General features: G+C 39.0%; 1 protein-coding gene across 1 annotated transcript in view; it reads left to right on the forward strand.

Moving 5' to 3' along the window:
• The window catches only part of Tm9sf3 (transmembrane 9 superfamily member 3), a 45,549-nt gene that overhangs the window by 5,919 nt on the left and 18,117 nt on the right, over positions 1 to 21,513 (forward strand). Inside the window, exons 2-6 of the mRNA XM_005063604.4 lie at positions 4,264 to 4,459; positions 10,745 to 10,867; positions 13,576 to 13,736; positions 14,867 to 14,944; positions 20,566 to 20,697. Of these exons, the coding sequence (XP_005063661.1) occupies positions 4,264 to 4,459; positions 10,745 to 10,867; positions 13,576 to 13,736; positions 14,867 to 14,944; positions 20,566 to 20,697 (690 nt within the window). The remainder of the gene's footprint in view (positions 1 to 4,263; positions 4,460 to 10,744; positions 10,868 to 13,575; positions 13,737 to 14,866; positions 14,945 to 20,565; positions 20,698 to 21,513) is intronic.

Consider the following 21,513-nt stretch of genomic DNA (forward strand, 5'->3'; position numbering starts at 1 on the left):
GTATAGTCCTAAGTTGTAAACTTGGTACTAATAATTTTATAAGCTTGAACAATTTATTTATGAGACAAAGTCTTGCTACGTAGTCAAGGCCTACCTATAATTTGCTGTGGAGCCTGATCTGGCATCTAACTTAGCTTGCTCTACCTCAGTTTTCCAAAGGCTGTGATTTACTGGTGTATTCTACCATTCCTGGGTTGCACAAATTATTTAACATCTCTCTTGTTTTTGTTTTGAATCTTGTTTTGTTTTGAAGATTCCATGTTTCCATAAAGACTTTAGACGTCCTAGCTCCTAGTATGTAGATAATTATAAAATGATAGTGTGGTGCTGTTACAGAGGCTGATAAGGTCATGGCATGCAAGGGCGGTCAGTTAAGGCCTGACACGAGGAATTGAGAAAGGAGCCTTCAGTGTTTCTGAAAGGCAAGTAGAATCTGACTGCCTGGAGAAAAGATGGGCATGGTGGATTGCAGGGAGAGGCAGAAGGAAAAGGTGAAGTGCAGAAGGGAGGGGGGGCAGTGTTAAAGCTTTTCCACGGGAATGGACAGTGCAGAAGCAGTGTCCAGTGAGTCTTCTGAAGGCTGGGGAGTGACTAGGTGAAGAATGCAAGAAGCCGGATTCGCCTTTCTTGTGGCTGCTTCCCCTGAGAGGCTTCACGTGGAGGGAATTGCTGCCGTGCTAGCCCCCGGTGTGCTTCCTCGACAGTCCTTTCTTCCAGGTACATTTTTCAGTAGATTTTAACATCCTCTTTCTCAGGGCCATTGCCAGTGCAGTTCTTCTGAGCAAAGTGTTTTAAGGGTTTGCTAGGAATTCTTGGGATGTTTTGGGTGGGAATTAGACTTACTACAGGTTTGTAAGAGGTAGATTAGTGAAGGAAAAGCCTTACAGATTTGGGGAGAATTTGTCTGCAGCTTGAGGGGAGAAAAAAAGCTTCCCTATCTCCTAACAAAGTTCTTTGAAAATTTCCTTTTGGTTCTGTGGGCTTTAAAACTCCAGTTTTTCTTGAGATAAGGTCTCAATGTGTATCCTAGATTAGCTTCAAACCCACAATCTTTCTGCTACAACTAAGCATTCTTAGTGTATGCCACCATGCTCAGTGAAAATGAATTCTTGACCTTGGCTTGGGAACTTATTTTCAGGATGGAATAAAGTCTGAGATGCAGTAACAAACATTTTAAGTTCATTGTATTTGACTGCATAAAAGGAGCTCTGTAGAAGTGAACATTGTTTTTGCCTTAGTGCTCACCTGCAGCTCTGGAGTGTTTCTGCTTACTCCTGGAGCCCAGAGTCTTAGACTGTGGGATGGACACTGTTGTTACAGTTCTTACAGTTCACCTGCAACTCTGTTTCTTGCCGCCCCTTAGTCCTCTTCCTAGAGAGAATCTTGGACCAGAGGATGCACACACTTGTTCTAGCTCTTGGCTCATGCAGCACAGCTCTACCAGCTTGTCAAGGCTTCACAGATGCTCAGAATGACTAACTTCATTTCAGAACGTGGGTTTAATCTACATTCTAACCCTTAGACTGTTTCTAGGTATATAAAATAAGTGAATGTCTTAACTTTAAAGAAATAATTATATTCAGATTTTTTTATTTCTAAAGATAGTTATTGAGGTTTATCTCAAAGGTATTTTCTAGAGCTGTATGTAACACTTCTATAGACTCAGCAGGATTCATGGTCAGGTTCTCAGTGGGTACTTCTATACAATGTTCCATTCTCAAGTGTTGCTCACTCTCCTTTCTTTTATCTCTGAATGAATACTGTTAAAGTCAGTGCACACTGTAGACTTTGACTAAGTTGCCAGTGAACTTTACATGTCACTATTTCTTTAGTGTTTACCAGTGGTATTAAGTACTTTTGTACTTTGTGACATTTTGTCCTGGTGAATAGGTTTTAATTCTTGGAACTCTGATCAGAGAGCAGTGGTTGTTGTAGATCTCAATTTGGAGAATTCCAGGGATGTGCAAGTAAAAAGAGTGCTTATACTAGTGCTCTGTGGTTGTGCATTCTGGGAGAAAAGTGGCCTGCATACACATTTGTCAGTCTTGCCCCCAAATAAAAGAAATAGTTATGGATGGAGGTCTGTGGAGACCTTAGTACTCAGACCATTGATTCTTTACTTCATGAGTGGAGATTAGCTGTAGTAGTTTTCTGAACTTGATTTTATGATTTCCTGTATTACTGCTCACCCTGATCTTTCTCAGCTAAAGTGGAATTAATTGTCCCTTTGTTGTTGCTGCAATAGCTCTCTGTAATTATTTTCTCCATTGTTAATCATTTACTTGTATGGTTCTGTATGGATTGGGAACTTGAAGGGTAGAAGAGTATTCTTCATTTTTGAGACAGGGTCTGACGGTATAGCTCTGGCTGGTCTGGAATGCACTGCATAGACCAGGCTGTCCTGGAACTCATAACCACCTGTCTCTGCTTCCCAAATTCTGGGATTAATGTGTCACCATGCTCTGGTATGTGTTACTATGCCAGGCAAGAAGATCTTTTTACTATCCGTGTGTCTTAATATTTAGCTTAGAGCTTGCTGTATGCTGCCTGTGTGTTTGAACAATAAGTTTTTGTTTTTTGATGACCTCAATGATGTCTTGTATGAACAATGAGGCATTTAGTATGTGTTAGGGTGGTGGTCGTAGGAGCAGAAAGGAAGAAGCAGATTTTAGGGGTAAGAGTAGATAACCTAGTGGTTTCAGGTTCTCTGGAAGACAAAGGGCCTTGGGTTTGAATCTCCATGTCTAGAGAATTATAGTATCATTAGGAAAACAGAGTTGAAACTGGTAGATTTGAGTGGGGTTAATTGGTTTTTAACATGATAGATTTTGGGTGGTGGAGCCAAAGGCAGGTGGATCACTGTGATTTTGAGGCCTTTCTGGTCTACAGAGGTGGTTCTAGCATAGCCAGGCCTACACAGAAAAACCATGTCTTAAAAAAAAAGAAAAAACAAAGAAAAAAATGATAGTTTTTTGTTTTTTGTTTTTTTTTTTTTGGTTTTCTGAGACAGGGTTTCTCTGTATTGTTTTGGAGGCTGTCCTGGAACTCATTCTGTAGACCAAGCTGGCTTCAAAATCACAGAGATCTACCTGCCCCTGCCTCCTGAGTGCTGGGATTAGAGGCATGTGCCACCACTGCGCGGCTAAAAAAATGATAGATTTTTATTGAAGTGTTTATTAATCAGTTTTCAGTGGGGGAACCAGAAATTGAAATTCCTGTAGTTGCTAGTTGGATATCTTCCTGTTACATGATTCTTTCCCTTTAAGAATCAATAGGGTGGGGAGCACAATCACCTCATAAATACTATTCCATCGGGTCACCTTTTATACTGTTAACTTGAAAGTACCTGAGCACTTACTTGTCTTGTAGAGGACCAGAGTTCAGTTCCTAGCATCCGTAGAGGGCAGCTCACAACTCTGTACCTCTAGTTCCAGGTAGGCCTGATGCGTCTGGCCTCCAAGGGTGAGTGTGCGCAGTGCACACATACCCACACACAGGAACACATACACACTACACATAATTTAAAATAAATATTTTAAAAAATCTGATAGTGTCTAGTTAATATCAAAGGAAGTTTTAAATTTGCAGAGATTTTAAGAAATCTTTGGCAGATCCCACTGCCAAGACATAAAAACTTGAAGTTGACTGTCCCGGGCCTATATGTGGCCAAAGTAATATTCACTGGTGGTTAGAGGTATAGTTATTCAAAGAAATATACATGCAAGGTGAGTTTGTCCTGATAAGTGGGATTGGCTTTGAATGTTCTTGCATTGGTTTCACAGTGTTGCTTTTCTTTTTTCAGTTATTTGTCTCTTGTGTAGTTCTTTGACCAGTGTATGTGAGAAAGACTCAGAGAGGAAAGTTGTATGTATTTGTGCTGACTTTGGCTTGTGGGAGGAGGGAATCTGATTATTAGCATGAGGTTCTAGATGAACTGTTGATTTTGTTTTCCTCTTTCCTTGTGCAGGTTTCCTTGACAAATTATATTGGTTTGGGGCTTACCATTATTTAATAGTTATAAGCCTACTCTTAAGGGTTGCTGGACTTTTTGAAAACATTGTCTTTTGTAAAACAAAGTTTGGAGAAAATGGATCCTGAGACCACAGTCGGGGATAAAGTTTTAGAAGTCATGAAACTTGATTTTGAAAGTGTAGGCATTGGTACTCAGTTTCTGTTTCACCTTTTCAGCATCTTGGATGTAGACAATACACTTAATTGAATTAGATGTTTTAACAGTGTATGTCTTGTTTTTTTTTGTTACAGTATCAAGATAAAGAAGAAGTTGTTTTATGGATGAATACTGTTGGGCCCTACCACAATCGCCAAGAAACATATAAATACTTTTCACTTCCATTCTGTGTAGGGTCAAAAAAAAGTATCAGTCATTACCATGAAACTTTGGGAGAAGCTCTTCAAGGAGTTGAATTAGAATTTAGTGGCCTGGATATTAAATTTAAAGGTAAGTCAATATTAATATCCTTGCTGACATTGGACCAAGTAATTTTATTGCATGAGGTTGTACATTAAAGTATGGTCAGTCAAGTAAATTGATAATAGAATGTTTCTGTAGCATAGTTTTTTACTGAAAAGTATTTTTCCAGTATCTCATTTTAGTTATTAGATACATATATGGCCAAAGAAGGCTTTCACAAAATTCATAATAAAGTAATTTTTGAAGATTGGGTCTCTAAAGGGATATGTAGTTACTGAGAAGTTTAGGTAAAACCACAGATTTAACTTGTACAATATACTCAGAATTAATTTGGTATTGTTATATTAATTCATCCTCTTAGCACCTATAGAATATTTAAGATTTAAGTCAGACACAGTTGAACTTGAAGGGAAGTCTATTGGAGCTGTCTGTGAGACGGTGTGTTTATTCTTTCTGTGCTCCTCTGTTAGAGTACTCCCTGCATAGGCGTTGGTAGTACCATGGCTAAAGCGTCTCTGGGAAGTTGGAGTTCTGCAGGATCTTTGATCAGGGGCCTTGATTTTTAATAGAACATGGGCTTTGTACTCAGGAACTTTGTTTTTAGCCTCATTTCTTTTACATACAATTGACTGTAGTAAAATTGTTTGCTCCAATTTTGACTTCATTGTGTCCATGGTATGTAATATGAATAGTACCTGCCTTGTGATATTTTAGTGCCTTGGGACTAGGCTACAAAATGAGATATGGGGATAATGTTACTTTGGTTTACTAAGTTATGTTCTTATTTATCAGACATTTTTTGTTACTGTTTTGAAAATTGGCGCATATTTTATACCTCCTCCCTAATGCCTCTTGGGACCTAATTATAAAATTGAGTTGTAAATTTAAACCACAGTGGCGTGGCCTATAATTTTATGAGTGTTGGAAACATACCCTGAGGCGCATGTTTTAATTTAATAAGGTAATTGAAATATTTAATCATAAATATGAAGAAACTAAACTGGAACATGTGGTCTTTGAGAACTCCAGTGCTGTATGTATTCACCTAGTTTCTCCTTTTCCATATTCGGTAGACATGTCTCCTTTACTAAAGAGGAGCCAGCGAGAGAGTAACCCTCAAGTCTGCTTTGGTGCAGGTATTTCATCAGATTTGAAATCCTTATGCCTTACTTGCCTGAAGAAACATTTCTTCAGCAGTCTTAATCTTCCTTTTTTCTTCTGATTCCTTGAGTTTGAGATGGAAATAGTCAGAGGCCGTTTCCATAGGCTTGAAAGTGAGGTTTGTTTTCTTTTCAGATTAAGCTAAGCACTTGAGGGATGAAAGAACTACCAGTTGTTACAGAAAGGTAGCAGTTCTTGGGGCTAGCCAGCTCTACACCTTCAGCTGAATGCTGCCCAAACAGCTGCTAACTTGGGTAGCCCAATTGAAGTAGCCAGTGGGAATTGATTTCTGTTTCCCTCTGTTTCTTTGGTTTATGGATATTGATGATCATGCTTTGAAAGTGTTCCTGATTGTTACTAATTTTTATAAACTTTTAAAGGTAGAATGCTCTCATACTAATAATACAGTAGAAACCAGAACATTGTCTCAATGTGAACCGTTTATCAACCCATTGATTGATCAATTGATTGATATATCAATTGGTCTGTCTACCTACCTACCTACTTACCTACCTATATATCTGTTTTGAGGTGTATTAAGATAGGCTGGCCTCAAATTTTTTATGCAGCTGAGGCTGGCCTTAAGCATACTTTCTTGTCTTCACCTCCTGAATGCTGGGGTTACACACATCTCCCATTATATCTGGTTTTTATGTTGGTTTTTAGTCTTACATATCAAGCATTTGACTTTTAATGATTCTTCAGAAGGCATATTCTTATGCAGTAAAATTTTGAAAACCACACACATACACTGCACATACATGCATATAAACAGAAACGCACATGCACATGCATACACATGTATACAGAAAGTATTTTTGTTGTTGTTGTTTTAACCTAGGAGATTCTGTGAAACTAATTGGATTAGTACCATTTTGTATCATTGAAGGTAACTAGAGAGATTATGTTAAGGAACTGACTGACTGTTTAGGTCTGGGTTGTGTAGGATGCCTCTCGATTCAGATTCTATGCACAGATTCCTTCCTTCCTTCCTTCCTTCCTTCCTTCCTTCCTTCCTTCCTTCCTTCCTTCCTTCTTTCCTTCCTTCCTTCCTTCCTTCCTTTTTTTTAATGTGCTAGTGCTAGACAGAAATGCTAATGGAGACCATTGAGGGAAAAATGCATTAAGTATACAAGGACAGATCTGTATTAGGCATCCTTGAGCCAGGCCTCATTTTATTTCTAATTATGGGTACTATCTCTTAGAACATTGCTGTTATAGAGTGGAAAGAACTTGTGTTTTAGAATCAGACATGGTATAGCTCAGCTCTACCTGTGCTTACTTGTGAGGTTGTAGACAGATAATTCAATCTCTTTGATCTTTTGTAGTTCTTGTCTGGGAAGCAAGGGGGAATAATATACCTGATAGAATCATTGTTAGGTTTAAGTAAGATAATGTACCTGGTCTATAGTTTATGTTTGAGAAATGGTGATTGCTGTGCCTACTAATATACATAGTATGGATATGAATGCTACTTGTTTATATATTAGCAATTCTGAAATGTTATTGACTGTAGAATTTTATCTATACCCAAACTACTGTACTCTCCTCTGCTTCCATTAGACTAGTACATTCTTGCACACCCTAGGTGCTAAGACTGAGTAAGCTCTTAATAAATTGTCTAGCCTGGACAATGTATATCTACTTTTATGATGATTGGCTCCATTCGATTATTAGATAATTGATATCATAATTCTTATCTTTGTTTTGTTGTTTGCACTCTCTCTCTGACTCTGTCTCGTGTGCGTGCTTGCGTGTGTGTGTGTGTGTGTGTGTGTGTGTGTGTGTGTGTGTGTGTGTGTGTGTGTAAAAGGTATTACCATGTGGGACAGACTAGCTTAAGCCTGGAGTTTATTGTATATACCTTGCTGACCTTTGCCAAGGTTGGCTTTGAACTTATGATCCTCTGTCTCAGTCTCCTGAGTGCTGAGATTACAGGCATGAGTCATCATGCCCATCTGGGATAATATTCTTAACCAGGGGACGTCACTGCTCAGATTTGAGCTTGCAATCCTTCTGTATTAGCTTCCAAGTTGCTAGGATTACAGGATTGTACCATTAAGACCAGTTGGCAGTTTGTGATACCTATTACCATCTGACAGATTGTGTGCCTTATGTTGCTAATCAGGTTGCTCAGTTAATCTATACTTTCATATAGTTTTTAAATTAACTGTGCATATACCAGTATTTCCAGTTCATTTGTTTTTTTTTTTAATATATTTGGCGGTTGTTCAGTATGTAATTGCATTCCAGATTGTGCTAGGCTGTGAATGTAGAGTTATTCAGACCTCTGGCTTCAAGGGTCCCTTTGTGAGCACTCTTAAATTGTGACTTAATTTTGTGTGAATGTATATTTTGCGGGGTGGGGTGGGGGTTGGTTTGTGGCAGAGGAAGTAACACTTTCATGATTCTCTCAAAAGTGTGAGGTAAAAAATACTTAAGAACATTGTGAATACATTCACACTCCTGCCTTAAAAGGAGTCAGCACAGTTGTTTTCAGTTTTGAAGTTGAGGGTTACATGAGGGTCACAGAGGTTAAACCATTTGCTTTTGTTCAGGTAGCTAGTGAGTAGTAGAACTCAAACCAGAACTCAAGACTGTACCCATGTCTCTTTGTACATATATGGTGGTTTCATGGTTACTTTCTAAGTGCTACTGAGGGAAGAGTCTGCTTTTCCATTTTAGTAATGCCATCAAAAGAGAAAGTGTAAGTATGGTAGTACAGTGCATTCCTAGGGAACTCAGTATTTGCAGTGCTATTTTCTGGACCTTTATTGGGCACACAATGGCACTTAGGTTCTGGAATCTACTTATTGTGGTAATCTGTTTGAAAAGTAAGTATCAGTATTTGCTAATTTATGGCTTTTTTTAAATCCCCTCCTTAAGATTCCTTCTTTAGAATTTGTAGGTTTGTATTGTATGTTAGGAAGTTATGCTGAATGTGGACAGTAACTTGGTGTCTTTGTACACATTGTCTTCAGAGTAGTTCCCCTTTGAGAGAAGAGTGCTGTTTTGGTTGAGGAGTAAGGCTGTTGAATTATTTGGGATGTTTATATTTGCCTTTGTGTCTCCAAGAGAAATTTCATTAAAATGATCAACCACTGCCCTTTTTGCAGTGCCATGATAAATTGGTGATAAAACTGGGAACCTCAGCAAAAGGGCAGTGGAGGTGGAGTGAGAAATTAGGGAGTACTCTGTGGAGGGCAAAGTGTGGGATGACTTTAGCATGGTCTTCCTGCTAGAGTTAGTGTGAACCCCAAGCTCCATAGGGCAGAGAGTACATGTTTGCAGGGGTTGTGGGCAGTTAAGTCATGGTAGGCTGAAGGGAAAGAGGATGGTGTATCAATTAGGAAACTGTTGAATTGGCATTAGACTGTGGGGAAATCTTTATATAGGTAAATGCATACTGTGTATCATAGAATTTTTTACTTAAAACTATCACACTGATAATGACATTTAAACAGTCTTTCTGTAACAGCATACAATGGTTTTGCAGGATAGCTGTGTATCTTCTACAGCCACTAGAGTAATTTGTTGCACTCCAAGCCTGGACTTCTTTGGTTTCATCTGTCCCTTCTAAGCTGCTGTTGCTCTTGCCCTTTGTAGATTTTTAAAAAAATTATTTATTTAAATTAGAAACAGGTGTGCTTCACATGTCAATCCCAGCTCCCTCTCCCTCTCCTCCTCCCCCATCCTCCCAAGCCCCCCAATTTCCCACCCAATCCCCACTCAACTCTCCAGAGAGGGTGAGGCTCTTCATGGGGGATCTCCAAAGTCTGTCATATCAACCGGGGCAGGGCCTAGGCCCTCCCCCATGTGTCTAGGCTGAGAGAGCATCCCCCATATGGAATGGGCTCCCAAAGTCCATTTGGATGCCAGGGATAGCCCTTTGTAGATTATTGTACTTTATAGAAGTCTCTTTGAGGTACCTCCTGCTGACAGTTGTAGATTTTGCTATGGAAACTCTTTAGAGCAATTTCATTTCCTAACTCTTAACTCTCCAGTGCTAGATACCACCATTATGAAAATCCTAGATTCTTTGTTGGATGAGGTAGAAAGAAAATGTGTGTGCAAGTCGTACACAGCATTAGTTTCTTGTCCTTGGAGGGAAGAGTAGGGGGTCTTTCCTGTCCTTCTTCCTTGGGACATGGCTGTGTTTTGTCATTTGTGATGGATCCACTCCCAGCTAATCTCATGAGAGGAAGCTGTTTTCTCAGACATATCTAGAATATCAAGTTGTAATTCAGATCTCTAGTTAATAAGGAAATATTGTTACAGATAGCCATTTATTAATTTACTAATCATTCATCTGTAATCTTTAAGAAACTCATACTTAAGAAATTCATGTTTCTGTGAGAAAATTGCATTTCAGATTCTAAGTTACCAGTAAAAAAAAGTATTCATTTTTTGTTCTTGTAAAGATTTATATTGTTATAATTGCCTAAGTAATATATCAAAAGTTTAATCCTTTTGATTGCCATCTAGAAATTTTTAAACATATTTTTGAAACATTAGAAATTAAAGACCATCTGAACACAGTTATGGGAATACTGTTTTTGCAAGCAATCAAGGATGGAAATGACTCATTTTAAGGGGATTTTTAAGTGATCTATAAGCAAAATGCCTAGTAGAGGCTAGCCTTGTGTGATCTTAATAATGACAAAGGATCGCTGTGGCCATTGATGACTTAGAAATCTGTGCTGTTGGAAAAAATATGTATCTGAGGGACCTTAAGCTACACTCTTATCTCTGCTTAGACTCGATCTCTGCTTAGACTCGTACCCTTAAGCTTTCCCACACAGTAAATGAAGATTTCCTTATGTGCTTAAGCTTTTTTTGTTCCTTGTTTTTATATCTGTTTATTAAAGTGACTTTGTTCTTATTCTTGTATTATTTCCTTATGAGGGTTTTCTTCATGTAAGTTAATCTTTGAAAATAAAGATGGTCAAAATCTTTCATTATAAGGTAATAGGAGATATACAAAAACTGGATAGGATAGCTCACTGAACTCCTATATGCTTATCACCAGACTACTGAACTATTGTGAACAGAAATTAGCTTATGCAAATACTGACTTTTCTTCTTGTGCTATATTTCCTGTAACTTGTGTTTTGCAAGCCAGTAGGTTAATTTGCAGTTTTTACTTTGCAGATGATGTGATGCCAGGTACTTATTGTGAAATTGACTTAGATAAAGAGAAGAGAGATGCGTTCGTGTATGCTATCAAGAATCACTATTGGTACCAGATGTACATAGATGACTTACCAATATGGGGTAAGTACTCTTTGTTACAAAGTAAGATTTCATATCACCAGTGAGTTAAGGGGACTGTATTCCAGATCATGATGGAAATGTTTTTCCACTCTTTGGCCCAGAATAGTCTTTAATGCTGGTTTTATGGCTTCCTCATACTGGAGGCATTTTTGGTACTGCCAGACCTTATAGGAAACTCAAAATAAAAGATTGATACAGTGAAACTTTTCAGACTCAAGGAATTCAGAGGCTCTTGGAACATCTGAAATCTCCCTTAGTTTCTTCCCAGCTTATTTTCTCTTAAATATAGTTTGAGGGATTGAATAGGATTTTTGAAATTTGCCTCTTTATGTGATGCTGTAGTAGTATGTTTTTAGGGGCATGATGATTTCTAGAATGTTTTATTTTACCAGTGTCTTTGTCATTTTCCAAAATATTCAATATTGAAGGTTTTTTGTTTGTTTGTTTGTTTTTTTATTTTTTGTTTTTGAGACAGAGTTTCTCTGTATAACAGCTCTGGCTGTCCTGGAACTTGATTTGTAGACCAGACTGGCCTCAAACTCATAGATCCGCTTGCCTCTGCCTCCTGTGTGCTGGGATTAAAGGCGTGCCCCACCACACTGGACTGAAGAATCACTCTTGTTCAGCTCTTGCTTGTCCATACTACTGGGGAAGAGGCATAATATAATTGATACAAACTTAGGCATAGGGGCTGGAGAGGTAGCTCAGCCGTTAAAGGCTAGTCTCACAAACAATAACAAATTTAGGCATAGTCTAAAGATAAATAATTAAGCTATTTAAAATGCAAGGAGTAGACATTTGCCCTAGGCAACATGTTTGATCACATTTTTTTTCTGCCTCTAGAAATATGCTTTATGTATAAGAATTGTCTTTTAATCTTAAAGTTGTTAGCTGATTATTATGTTCATCTGTATCTAAACTGACTGAGCACATTGGATCAGAGGTTAATATGCTAAAAAATTATAAGAAAGTTAATGCCTTGGGAGGAACAGGCAGGAGGATCTCTTTGAGTTCAAGGCCATCCTCCTCTACCTAGCAGGTTCAAGGCCACCCAAGATTAATGAGACCCTGTGTTAATAAAAGAAAAGCTAGCCTCGTAGATATTGCATGCATTGTTATTACTCTACTGTGTGTTAATTAGGTGTATAAAATACACATTTTGTATAAATGATTGTATTAGGCGTTTCTGTGATCAGCTCTGAGGGTGGAGGAAGGAAGATAGGTTAAATGCTTGCTGAAGATTTCTGAACCTATAGTTCAGGAGAGCTCATTAAACAAGGCTTTTTCTTCATTTGCAGTGAAAACAGATTCTTTTCATCATTTTGTTATTAAGAACTTTTAAAGATCTCATATGCTAGGCATTGCAGCTCATGCATCCCAGAGGCAGAGGCAGGCAGATCTTTATGTGTTTGAGGCCAGCCTGATTTACATAATGAAATGTAGGGCAGTCAGGACTACATAAAGAGACCTTGTTTCACGACCCTCCCCAGCCCCAGTCACAGTCATTTACTTAGTGTTGGGGGAGTGGAATGTCCACATGGGCTGCAGCATGGGTGCAGAGGGCAGAGCACAGTAGGAGTCTGTTCTCTTCTTCCACCACTTGGGTCCTGGGGTTTGAGCTCAGGGTGTCAGGCTTGGTGGCAAGTGCCTTACCCTATGGAGTCATCTCTCTGGCTCGTGGTATTCTTTTTTAAATCTGCATCTTTAGTTTTAGTTTTCCTAATCATTGCTGTGAGCCTCCTTAGCAAGAGTGACAACTGTTCTTTGTTATAAATTGTGTGTGTGTATGTGTGTCCATTGTGGGCGTGTAGAGGCCAGAGGTCATCTTTAGGTGTTGTGCCTCAGATAATGACCTCCTTTTTTTTGTTTTTTGTTTTTTTTTTTTTGTTTTGTTTTGTTTTTGAGACAGGTCTTTCACTTGGTCTGGTAGTCACTGAGTAGGTACGGCTAACCAACCATTGAGCTCTAAGACTTTTCCTGTCTTCACTTCTACGGCCCTGGGATTATAAGCACTTACCACTATCTCCAGCTTCTCTATATAGAGATTGAACTCAGGTCCTCATGCTTGTGTGGCAAGGACTTTACCAACTGAGCTCTTTCTCTAGCCCCTTAAAAAATCTGCCTTTAGAATTAGCATTTCAGGGTCTGCCATGTTTAAATACTTGAACCTGGGCATTCCTTTTCCTTCTTTGTTAAGAAAAAATTCCAGTATGATGTTTCTTGAACAAAAGTTTCAGCCTTTGAAAAGCCTTTTAGAGAAGCTGTGTCTTTACCCCAAGGCTAGTTTTTAGAATAGCTAGGCAAACGAATTCCCCCTTTTCTCCCTCTTTCCCTCCTGCCTTCTTTGTGTAGGGGTGTGGGTGTGGGTGTGTGGTCACTAAGTAGCTGGGTTATTTTGACAGATGGTGACATAGCATGCTTCTGAAAACCTGAGCTACTAGGTAGTGTACATGAGTAAGGTGAACATTGCAGCAGCAGAGGTGCTGGCGGTGAGTGAGTTCTGAGTGTCACATCTGTGACCATTTATGCTAAGCTTCTCCTTATTTTGTACTAGTGTGACCATGGTGTGTGTTTGCTAAGAAGTCCAGCCTGCACTTTTGTCTTGTGTTAACCATGAAGATGATGACAGTATTGCCTTCTGTAAAATAATGAACTTTTAGCTTCTGGTGCTTTGAATTCTTCGTATGAAATGTTTTTTTCTTTTGTAGGTATTGTTGGTGAAGCAGATGAAAATGGAGAAGATTACTATCTTTGGACCTACAAAAAACTTGAAATAGGCTTTAATGGAAATCGAATTGTTGATGTTAATCTAACCAGTGAAGGAAAGGTCAAATTGGTTCCAAATACTAAAATACAGATGTCATATTCAGTAAGTTTTAAAATAATTGTTTATAGGAAGAAATGGTTGTGTTTGTAAACTTTAGAAAATAAAAATATAGCTGAAAATTAGATGCAATAAAATTCCTCAGTGTATTTACATTAAGTCTCCTAAAGGAAGATTATGCGCTTCAGATCTATGATATGGGATGCCATGCCTATTGCTTTAACACAGTTAGCATTGGCACCAGAAGGTGACAACTCAGCCATGTAGCTTCCTGATGTTTTTAGGTTATAGGAGCTCACGTTATTTCTCTTTTCATTTGCTGTGGCAAATAGAAATGGTATGAAAGTTGCTGGGCAGATGTAGATTGCTATGATTTGCATTATTTGATTGGAATACTTACTCCTGCACAGTAAGAACTTCTCAGAGTCCTTTAGCAACTATGAAGTTAATTCTATTCTGTTAGCTTAAAAATGATGGAAAAAAGAGAGGAAGTCCAATATAGGGAGACTTTGTCTTTGCCAGTTATTTTCCTGGTCATTGAAAAGAATCCCCTTGCTTATAGCCAATTTTGAAAATTCTTTTTGTCTGTATGTATCCAGTATAAGTAATTATTACATAACTACAAAGAAATTTAATAGTTGTCAAAACCACAATTTAAAGACAAAAATGTATGTATTCTTATTTGAATTGGTTTTAATGCTTGTAACATGAGTTGGTGTTAATTCCTAACACATATATCAGGTAGTCAGTATGTCAGCAACAGTAATTAGTTAGTCCTTGAAAGCTGAAATGATCCCTCAAAGGAAAGATGTAATATTGTACTTGTTTAAACTTCTTGTACTGGGGTTGGAGAAATGGCTCGGTGGTTAAGAGCTCTGCTTGCTCTCCCATGGGACCTAGGTTCCATTCCCAGCAGCTACCGGGCAGCTCATAACTCTAGTTCCAGGGGATCCAGTACCCTCTACAGGCCTCTGCTTGCACTGCACATGTGTAGTGCATAGATGCATACCCACACACACAAAGAAATAAAATTTACAAAAAATCAAACCTCTGGTGCATCAGTATCTTCTCACCATTTAATTTTAATTCCAAGTGAGTCAGTATTTCTGAATTGTATGAGTTTTGTCATTAGATTATTTATTTATTGGCCTTAATTTTCAAGTTTTTTTTTTCAGGTAAAATGGAAAAAATCAGATGTAAAATTTGAAGATCGATTTGACAAATATCTTGACCCATCCTTTTTTCAACATAGGGTAGGTGTTTGTATTTTAAGATACAACATGTGTGCAAATCAGTTTCATATTGAGCATCTGCCTATGTGGGTCATTGTGCTAAGGACTATGGATTTCAAGATATAACTACTGGTTATTTCATATGTAAATTTAGAGTCATAAGGATGATAGGGAATACTAAAACTAGCTTGTATGATACTGTAATCTAAACCAGTTAAGGGATATACAGGGAAAAGCACAATATGTGGAAGTCAGATATAGCACTTTAACTGCAAATGATAGTGATATTGGAGAATGTTGTTGATACCCATGGTCCAATGGACTTAATACTGACACTCATGGAGACTTTACCTGTCGATGATGAGCTATTATTGGCAGGCTTCCCTACATCTGCACCTACCCTGGCAAAATTTACAGTGTGGACAAACAGCAGCAGAAGGGACGAATCTCTTGGAAAGTATGGGTGAGAGACCAGTGCAGGTTTTGCTGGTATAAATCCTTCCACGTGGAGCATCAAGAAAGGGAATAAATGCTTCCCATGGTCTTCATTCTTCAACATATGTAGGATGCCTAAAGTGTCTAGGTCGGGGTTTGGCTGGAAACTTGAGCTCAGTTCAAGGCAGCAATGTTGGTGATGTTCCTTGTTACCTCTTACAGTCTAAAAATTCAGCAATAAACAGAGAGTAACACTTAGGGTTAGCAACACTAGGGGGCACTGGAGTGCAGCAGCTGGTAGGTTCAGTAATCTCTGATACTTGTTTGCTTTATTATTTTTATACTTAATCATAGCCAAAAGGCTTATCAGTGATGTTTTATTGCTTTTAATAACTATTTTCCTGGTATAAAAGTTTCAAGAGTATACCACATGGTATAGTTTTTAAAGTAATTCCAAAGAAATGTTAGAAGTGCGTTAATGTAGATATTGATTTAAAATTTATACCTTAGATTGTATTTTTTAAATTAGAAACTAGCAGAGAACTTCATTAGAGATTTTAATACTTTAAAATTTAAATTTATATTTTAAATATACAGATTATATGTATTTATGAGAAAGCTTCAGTGTACATACACACACACTATGCATTGTTTAAGACAAGTTAAACATCCCCTCAAATTCAAATGTTTATCATTTTTTCATGGTGGAAACATAAGGGGCTGATGAGGTGGCTTAGCTGGTAAGTGTTTGCTGCCAGGGTTAGTGACCTGCTTTCAGTTCTTGGGACTCACATGGTAGGAGGAGAGGACTGACTCCCGGAGTGGTCTGAAATCTTTGCACCCACCAGATAAACAAATCAATGTAATAAAAGCTTTTTGAAAAGAACCTTCAAAATCCACTTTTGAAATGTTTTGTACATTGTCATTATCTACCTACAAAATAAGATAACTATAAAAGAAACCTTTCATATAATTTCACGTAAATATCTACAATACCTGCAAAAGAAAAGCACCCTACGTGTGATAACACATCAGAACATTGCATTTTTCCCACACTCTGATAACTTTGATCCACCCTTTCCTCCCTCCTATTCTCTGCAGCCTCTTGCTACCCATTGTTTGCTGTCATGTTCAATGAGAGCACTTGTGTATACCACATACAAGTGAGGTAATGTGGTACTTGTCTTTCTCTGCTTTATTTTTGCAATAAAATTTTTAACTCCATTCATGTGGGAATTTTTAGCATTTAAGGCATACCTTTCTTATTACTAAGTATATATAAAAATCTTCTCTTTAAAACTTTGATCAGTTGACTAAAGATTTGAGTCATACATTTTCCCCCTTTCTCTTGACCTTTTTTGGGTTATTAATTTCCTAAGTGGAAACAAAAATCCCATCTTCAGAGACATCTGCCATTTCATTATAAACTGCTTTTTAAAATCCTTGGTGCCATCTTTATGATAAATTTACATAGCCTTTTTGGGACAAATGTTTTAAAGTATGGTGCATTAATTGTCTAATTTATAAATCCAGTGGTTCTCAGTGAATTGTTGGGAGGAGGGAAGCCTTAGCATATGTCTTCTCTCTGAAGCCCCAGCATAGGTAGCAGAGCCAAGATTGTCCTTCCCATTCATGCACCTCTGTAGCATTTTAGCTCAAGGAAAAATCGTCCCTTATCGTGCAAGCCAGTGCACTCTTGTGTTAAGTTTTCTTGGGACTCATGTAGCTCAGAGCAGACTTTCTATGAATAACTACAGTATGTAAGTGAAAGGCTCTGTAGTGGAAAGGGCACTGTTTGACTTGGAGTTTGAAGACTGGGAAGAATTTACAAAAGAATGTAAATCACATGTGAGAAGAAATGATATGAAAAATATGATGAAAGTGAATATGCTATCCTTGGTCACTGAACAGGGGTAGAACTGATGGAGCCGTGAGATATGATGGAAAGAAGGGTTGTTAAAGATGTGGAAGGTGATGTTACAGGAAGGATAAGATTCCTGGGAACTTGGTTTGCTGGATATGAGGAAATTGAGCTCTGTAAGTTTTAGAACAGAGTAGTGATAATGAACATCACATTGTAGAAAGATTGTTTGATAACTTTGTACAGTATACATTGGAAAGGAGAGAGATCAAACAGCAGCAGAAGGCTAAGGGGAAAGTAGACTTAATTGAGTTGTGAGGTGATACTATGGGAATGCAGAAGAAGGGATAAGTTTCGAAGGAAAACAAGTTTAATAATTAGGGCTGGAGAGATGGCTCAGAAGTTAAGAACACAGTACTTTTGCAGAGCACCTGAGTTCAATTTCCAGTATCCGTGCCTGACAGTTCACAACTGTCTTGTTACTCCAGTGCCAGGGGATCTCTCTTCTGGCTCCCACACATGTGTGCATATACCCATACACTGCTACACATACACAATTAAAACTAAATAAATCTTAAGTTAATAACTATTACTTATTAATAATTAAGGAGAAGGAAGGATCAAAAATAATTCTAAATTTTCAAAGCCAGATATTAGTTCCCTTAATAGAAGAAGCTAGAGAATAGGAAATGAGTGGCATATCTGAGGAAAGATGATAAATCTACTAAGAATAGTCCCAACCTGAAATTCCTTGAAGGCATTTAAGTGGGAATTATGGTAGTTAGTGAAAGTCTGAACCATGAAGGTGAGTGAAAGCTGGAGATTTGAGCAGATGAGGACAGAAGGTGTTACCAACATCATCACTGGAAAGCTGGTTAAAAGTTCTTGAGCCAGAGGGGGGAGAAGTGGAAGAGAGAGTAGGACGTGGAGGAACAGGAAGGTCGACTGGGGGGGGGGGAGGGAATCATAGGTTAGAAGACAGATCAGGCACCATTGTGACCTCTAGTGATCTAAACGGATGACACCAATTGGCAAGCTAAGCAATAGTGTAGAGACCACCTCGAATGCCTATTCCTGATAGTGAACTTAATGTCTATAACTATCCTGGAGCCTTCATCCAGTGACTGGTGGAAGCAGAGGCAAACACCCACAGTTAAACACTGAACTGAACCCAAGGAACCCAGCGACAGAGAGAGAGAGGGGGCGAAGAGCAAATTGGCAAAGAATGGGCTGGCAAAACCAGCAGAGACAGCTGATCCAAACAGGGGAGAGCTCTTGGACCCCAGACCGACAGCTGGGAAGCCAGCATGGGACCGATCCAGACCCCCTGAATGTGAGAGTCAGTGAGGAGGCCTGGGCTACCTATGGGGTCCTGAGCAGTGGATCAGTGTTTATCCCTCGAATACTAACAGACATCATGTGTCCATAATACAAAGAGGGTTGTTCTCTCTGCCTGGACTCTTAGTGAAGTGCCTGGACCCTACCCTGAGTGAAATGATAGACTCTAGATATCCCCTATGTGGAAGGAATTGGCAATAGGGTGGGAGGATGGGGGGGGAAATGGTGGGGGAGTGCGGGAGGAGAGGAGGGAGAGGGAACTGGGATTGACATGTAAAACAAGCTATTTAAAATTAAAAAAAAAAGTTCTTGCGCCTAGGAGTTGTGGTTGAATACCAAGACTGGAGCTTTTGGTTAAGTAGACCAAGGGTGAACAGAGTGGAAAGATGAAAAAGAAGCATTAGTTAGTGATGGTTGAGTGCCAGCAAAGGTTAGAATTGGCAGAGAGATAGGGAGAGGGAACAGATCACCCAACTTGTGAGTCAACTTAGAAATTCATTGCGGGGGGGGAGGTCAGGGAGCTGGCTCAGTGGTACAAGTTGTTGCCCCCACACCTAATGACTTCAGCTTAATCTCTGGAGCCCACATGGAATGTGAGAACTCCCACAAATTGTCCTCTGATCTGTTCACTCATGCATATATACAAGATTAGTAAATGTTAAAAAAAAAAAAGCAAAGCTTCTTTGCAGGTCTTGGGGGCAGATCACATTGTGAAGAAATGAGGAAGAAATGTAGTCTTGTTTGAAAAGTGTTGGTTACTTTTGATAGAACAAAAAAATGTAATAGACACTGTAAAAGATGTGAATAGTCGGGCCGGGCGTTAGTGGCACATGCCTTTAATCCCAGCACTCAGGAGGCAGAGGCAGATGCTCAGGGAGGGTCACAGAGCCAAACTGTCGTTCCCCTTGGTGCATGTCTTCAGCATATTAGCCTGAGTTAAAGCTGTCCTCATGGTACAGGGATATTGCTGATTCTGGAGAAAGGCAAAGGCAGTGTTGTGGGTGTTGGGTGCTGATGCTGTGTGTGGGGTGTGGAGGTTCAGAATGAGAGAGAAAAGCCCCTCAGTGGGAATGAGCAGTGAAAATCTAGGAGGATATATCTAGGAAGGTTGTGTTGTGCTGGATGGTAGAAGACAGGAGAAAACATGACGTTGGAAACTTGAAGAGGAGAGAAACTTCAGAAATACCCTTAAGGACCTTTGGGAGGTTAAAATATAAATAACAGAGTAAGTGTACAAAACCACAGACTTAGAGTTAGATGTACATTGGTTATAAAATAGTACTTTGTAACTATAGGCCACAATATTTTTGTGGCAGATGTACAGATGATGTCAAAGGCAAGAGCCTTGAGAACATTGAGGAGTTAAGGAATACTTTCTTGTTTTAGGAGCCACTGGGGGTGACTCCTTGGGAAAGAACAGTACGAGGATGATACGACATGATTAACTGAAAGCAGGTCTTCAGAAAGGAAGCCTAGATCCACAGTAGCAGTAGTGATGGTGGGAGGTATTTTAAGGAGTGTTCAGCTTTTGGTCAGTTAGGAGACAAGCACATTTCTATCTACTGTTGTCCGGACACAGTGCCGTGCCCTTGCACCATCTCTGTGCTGCACACAGCACGGGAGCTGCCTCCATTCTCACGTGAGAGAGCTAAAGCTGCATAGACGCTGCCAGAGCTTAAGCTAAAACCCAAGCCTTTCTGATGCCATTGCCCATGTGCTCTCCATGTAAAGCCGGTTTGTGTATGCCTATGGCTAAATAAGAAAGCGGGTTAGTAAACACGACTTGAAAAATGTGTGTAGATGATAACATGCTCTCATGAAGGTTGGTTTTAGGGAAGGCTAGTCCTTATCATTCTGAACACCTACCGCAGTGTGTCTGGAGTTTGGATTTTTATACAAAAGGTAGGAAAATGCTATTTTTCTCCTGTTAACTTACAGTTGACATCATAAGACATGAATTTTATAAGTGATCTTCACACTGGTAACACTTTATTTTCTGTTATTTTAGATTCACTGGTTTTCAATTTTCAATTCCTTCATGATGGTGATCTTCTTAGTGGGTTTAGTATCAATGATTTTAATGAGAACTTTAAGAAAAGATTATGCCCGATACAGTAAAGAAGAAGAAATGGATGATATGGTGAGTAAACACTATATTTAATAAAAGCTATTTGTCATATATTACATTTGTTTATTTTAGGTGTGTGTGCGTGCATGTGTGCACATGTTTGTGCATGTGTATTACAGGTGCTTAGACAGATTAGATGTGTTGGATTCTCCCTGGAGCCCGAGTTACAGGTAGTTGCAGGCCACCTGGTGTGGGCATTGGGAATTAAACTTGGGTCTTTTCGAAGAGCAGTGTGTGCTCCTGACTGCTAAGCCATTTCTCCAGACTTTTAAATATATTTTTTAAAGATTAAAAAAATTACTATTGTCTATGTGTATGATGTCTGTGGGCACGCATGCCAGAACATATGTGTTGAGGTCGGAGGACAACTTGATGAAGTCAGTTTCTCTCCTTCTGCTTTTACATGGGTTCTAGGGTTTGAACTCAGGTGGCTAGATTTTACCTGCTGAGCCATCTCTCCAGCTAATTGTATTTTCAGTGCTGGAATATAGAGTACAGTTTCTCATCTGAAGTTAGTAAGAACAGGTGAGTCTTCAGCATTCAGGATTCTTGGGTTTCAAAGAAGGTACAATAGCAGATACCTGTAGTTCCAGATATTCAGGAGACTGAGGCAAGGGGATTGCATGAACCCAGGAGTTTGAAACAAGCCTGCCTATTTTTGGTAGTGTGGTTCACTGGGAAAGTGCTTGCCTAGTAGTGGAGTTAGGGTTGGAGTTAGTAGTTTTTAGAGCTAGTACTGGTAGAAATATGCTTCTCTTTTCTTGTCTGCTTGGCCACTGATGGTGGTAAACCTTAGTCACCATGTGAGTGGCAGGGTAGGGCCTGAGT

The sequence above is a fragment of the Mesocricetus auratus genome, unplaced genomic scaffold (genome assembly GCF_017639785.1).
Source record: "Mesocricetus auratus isolate SY011 unplaced genomic scaffold, BCM_Maur_2.0 Super-Scaffold_4256, whole genome shotgun sequence".
Taxonomy (NCBI): domain Eukaryota; kingdom Metazoa; phylum Chordata; class Mammalia; order Rodentia; family Cricetidae; genus Mesocricetus; species Mesocricetus auratus.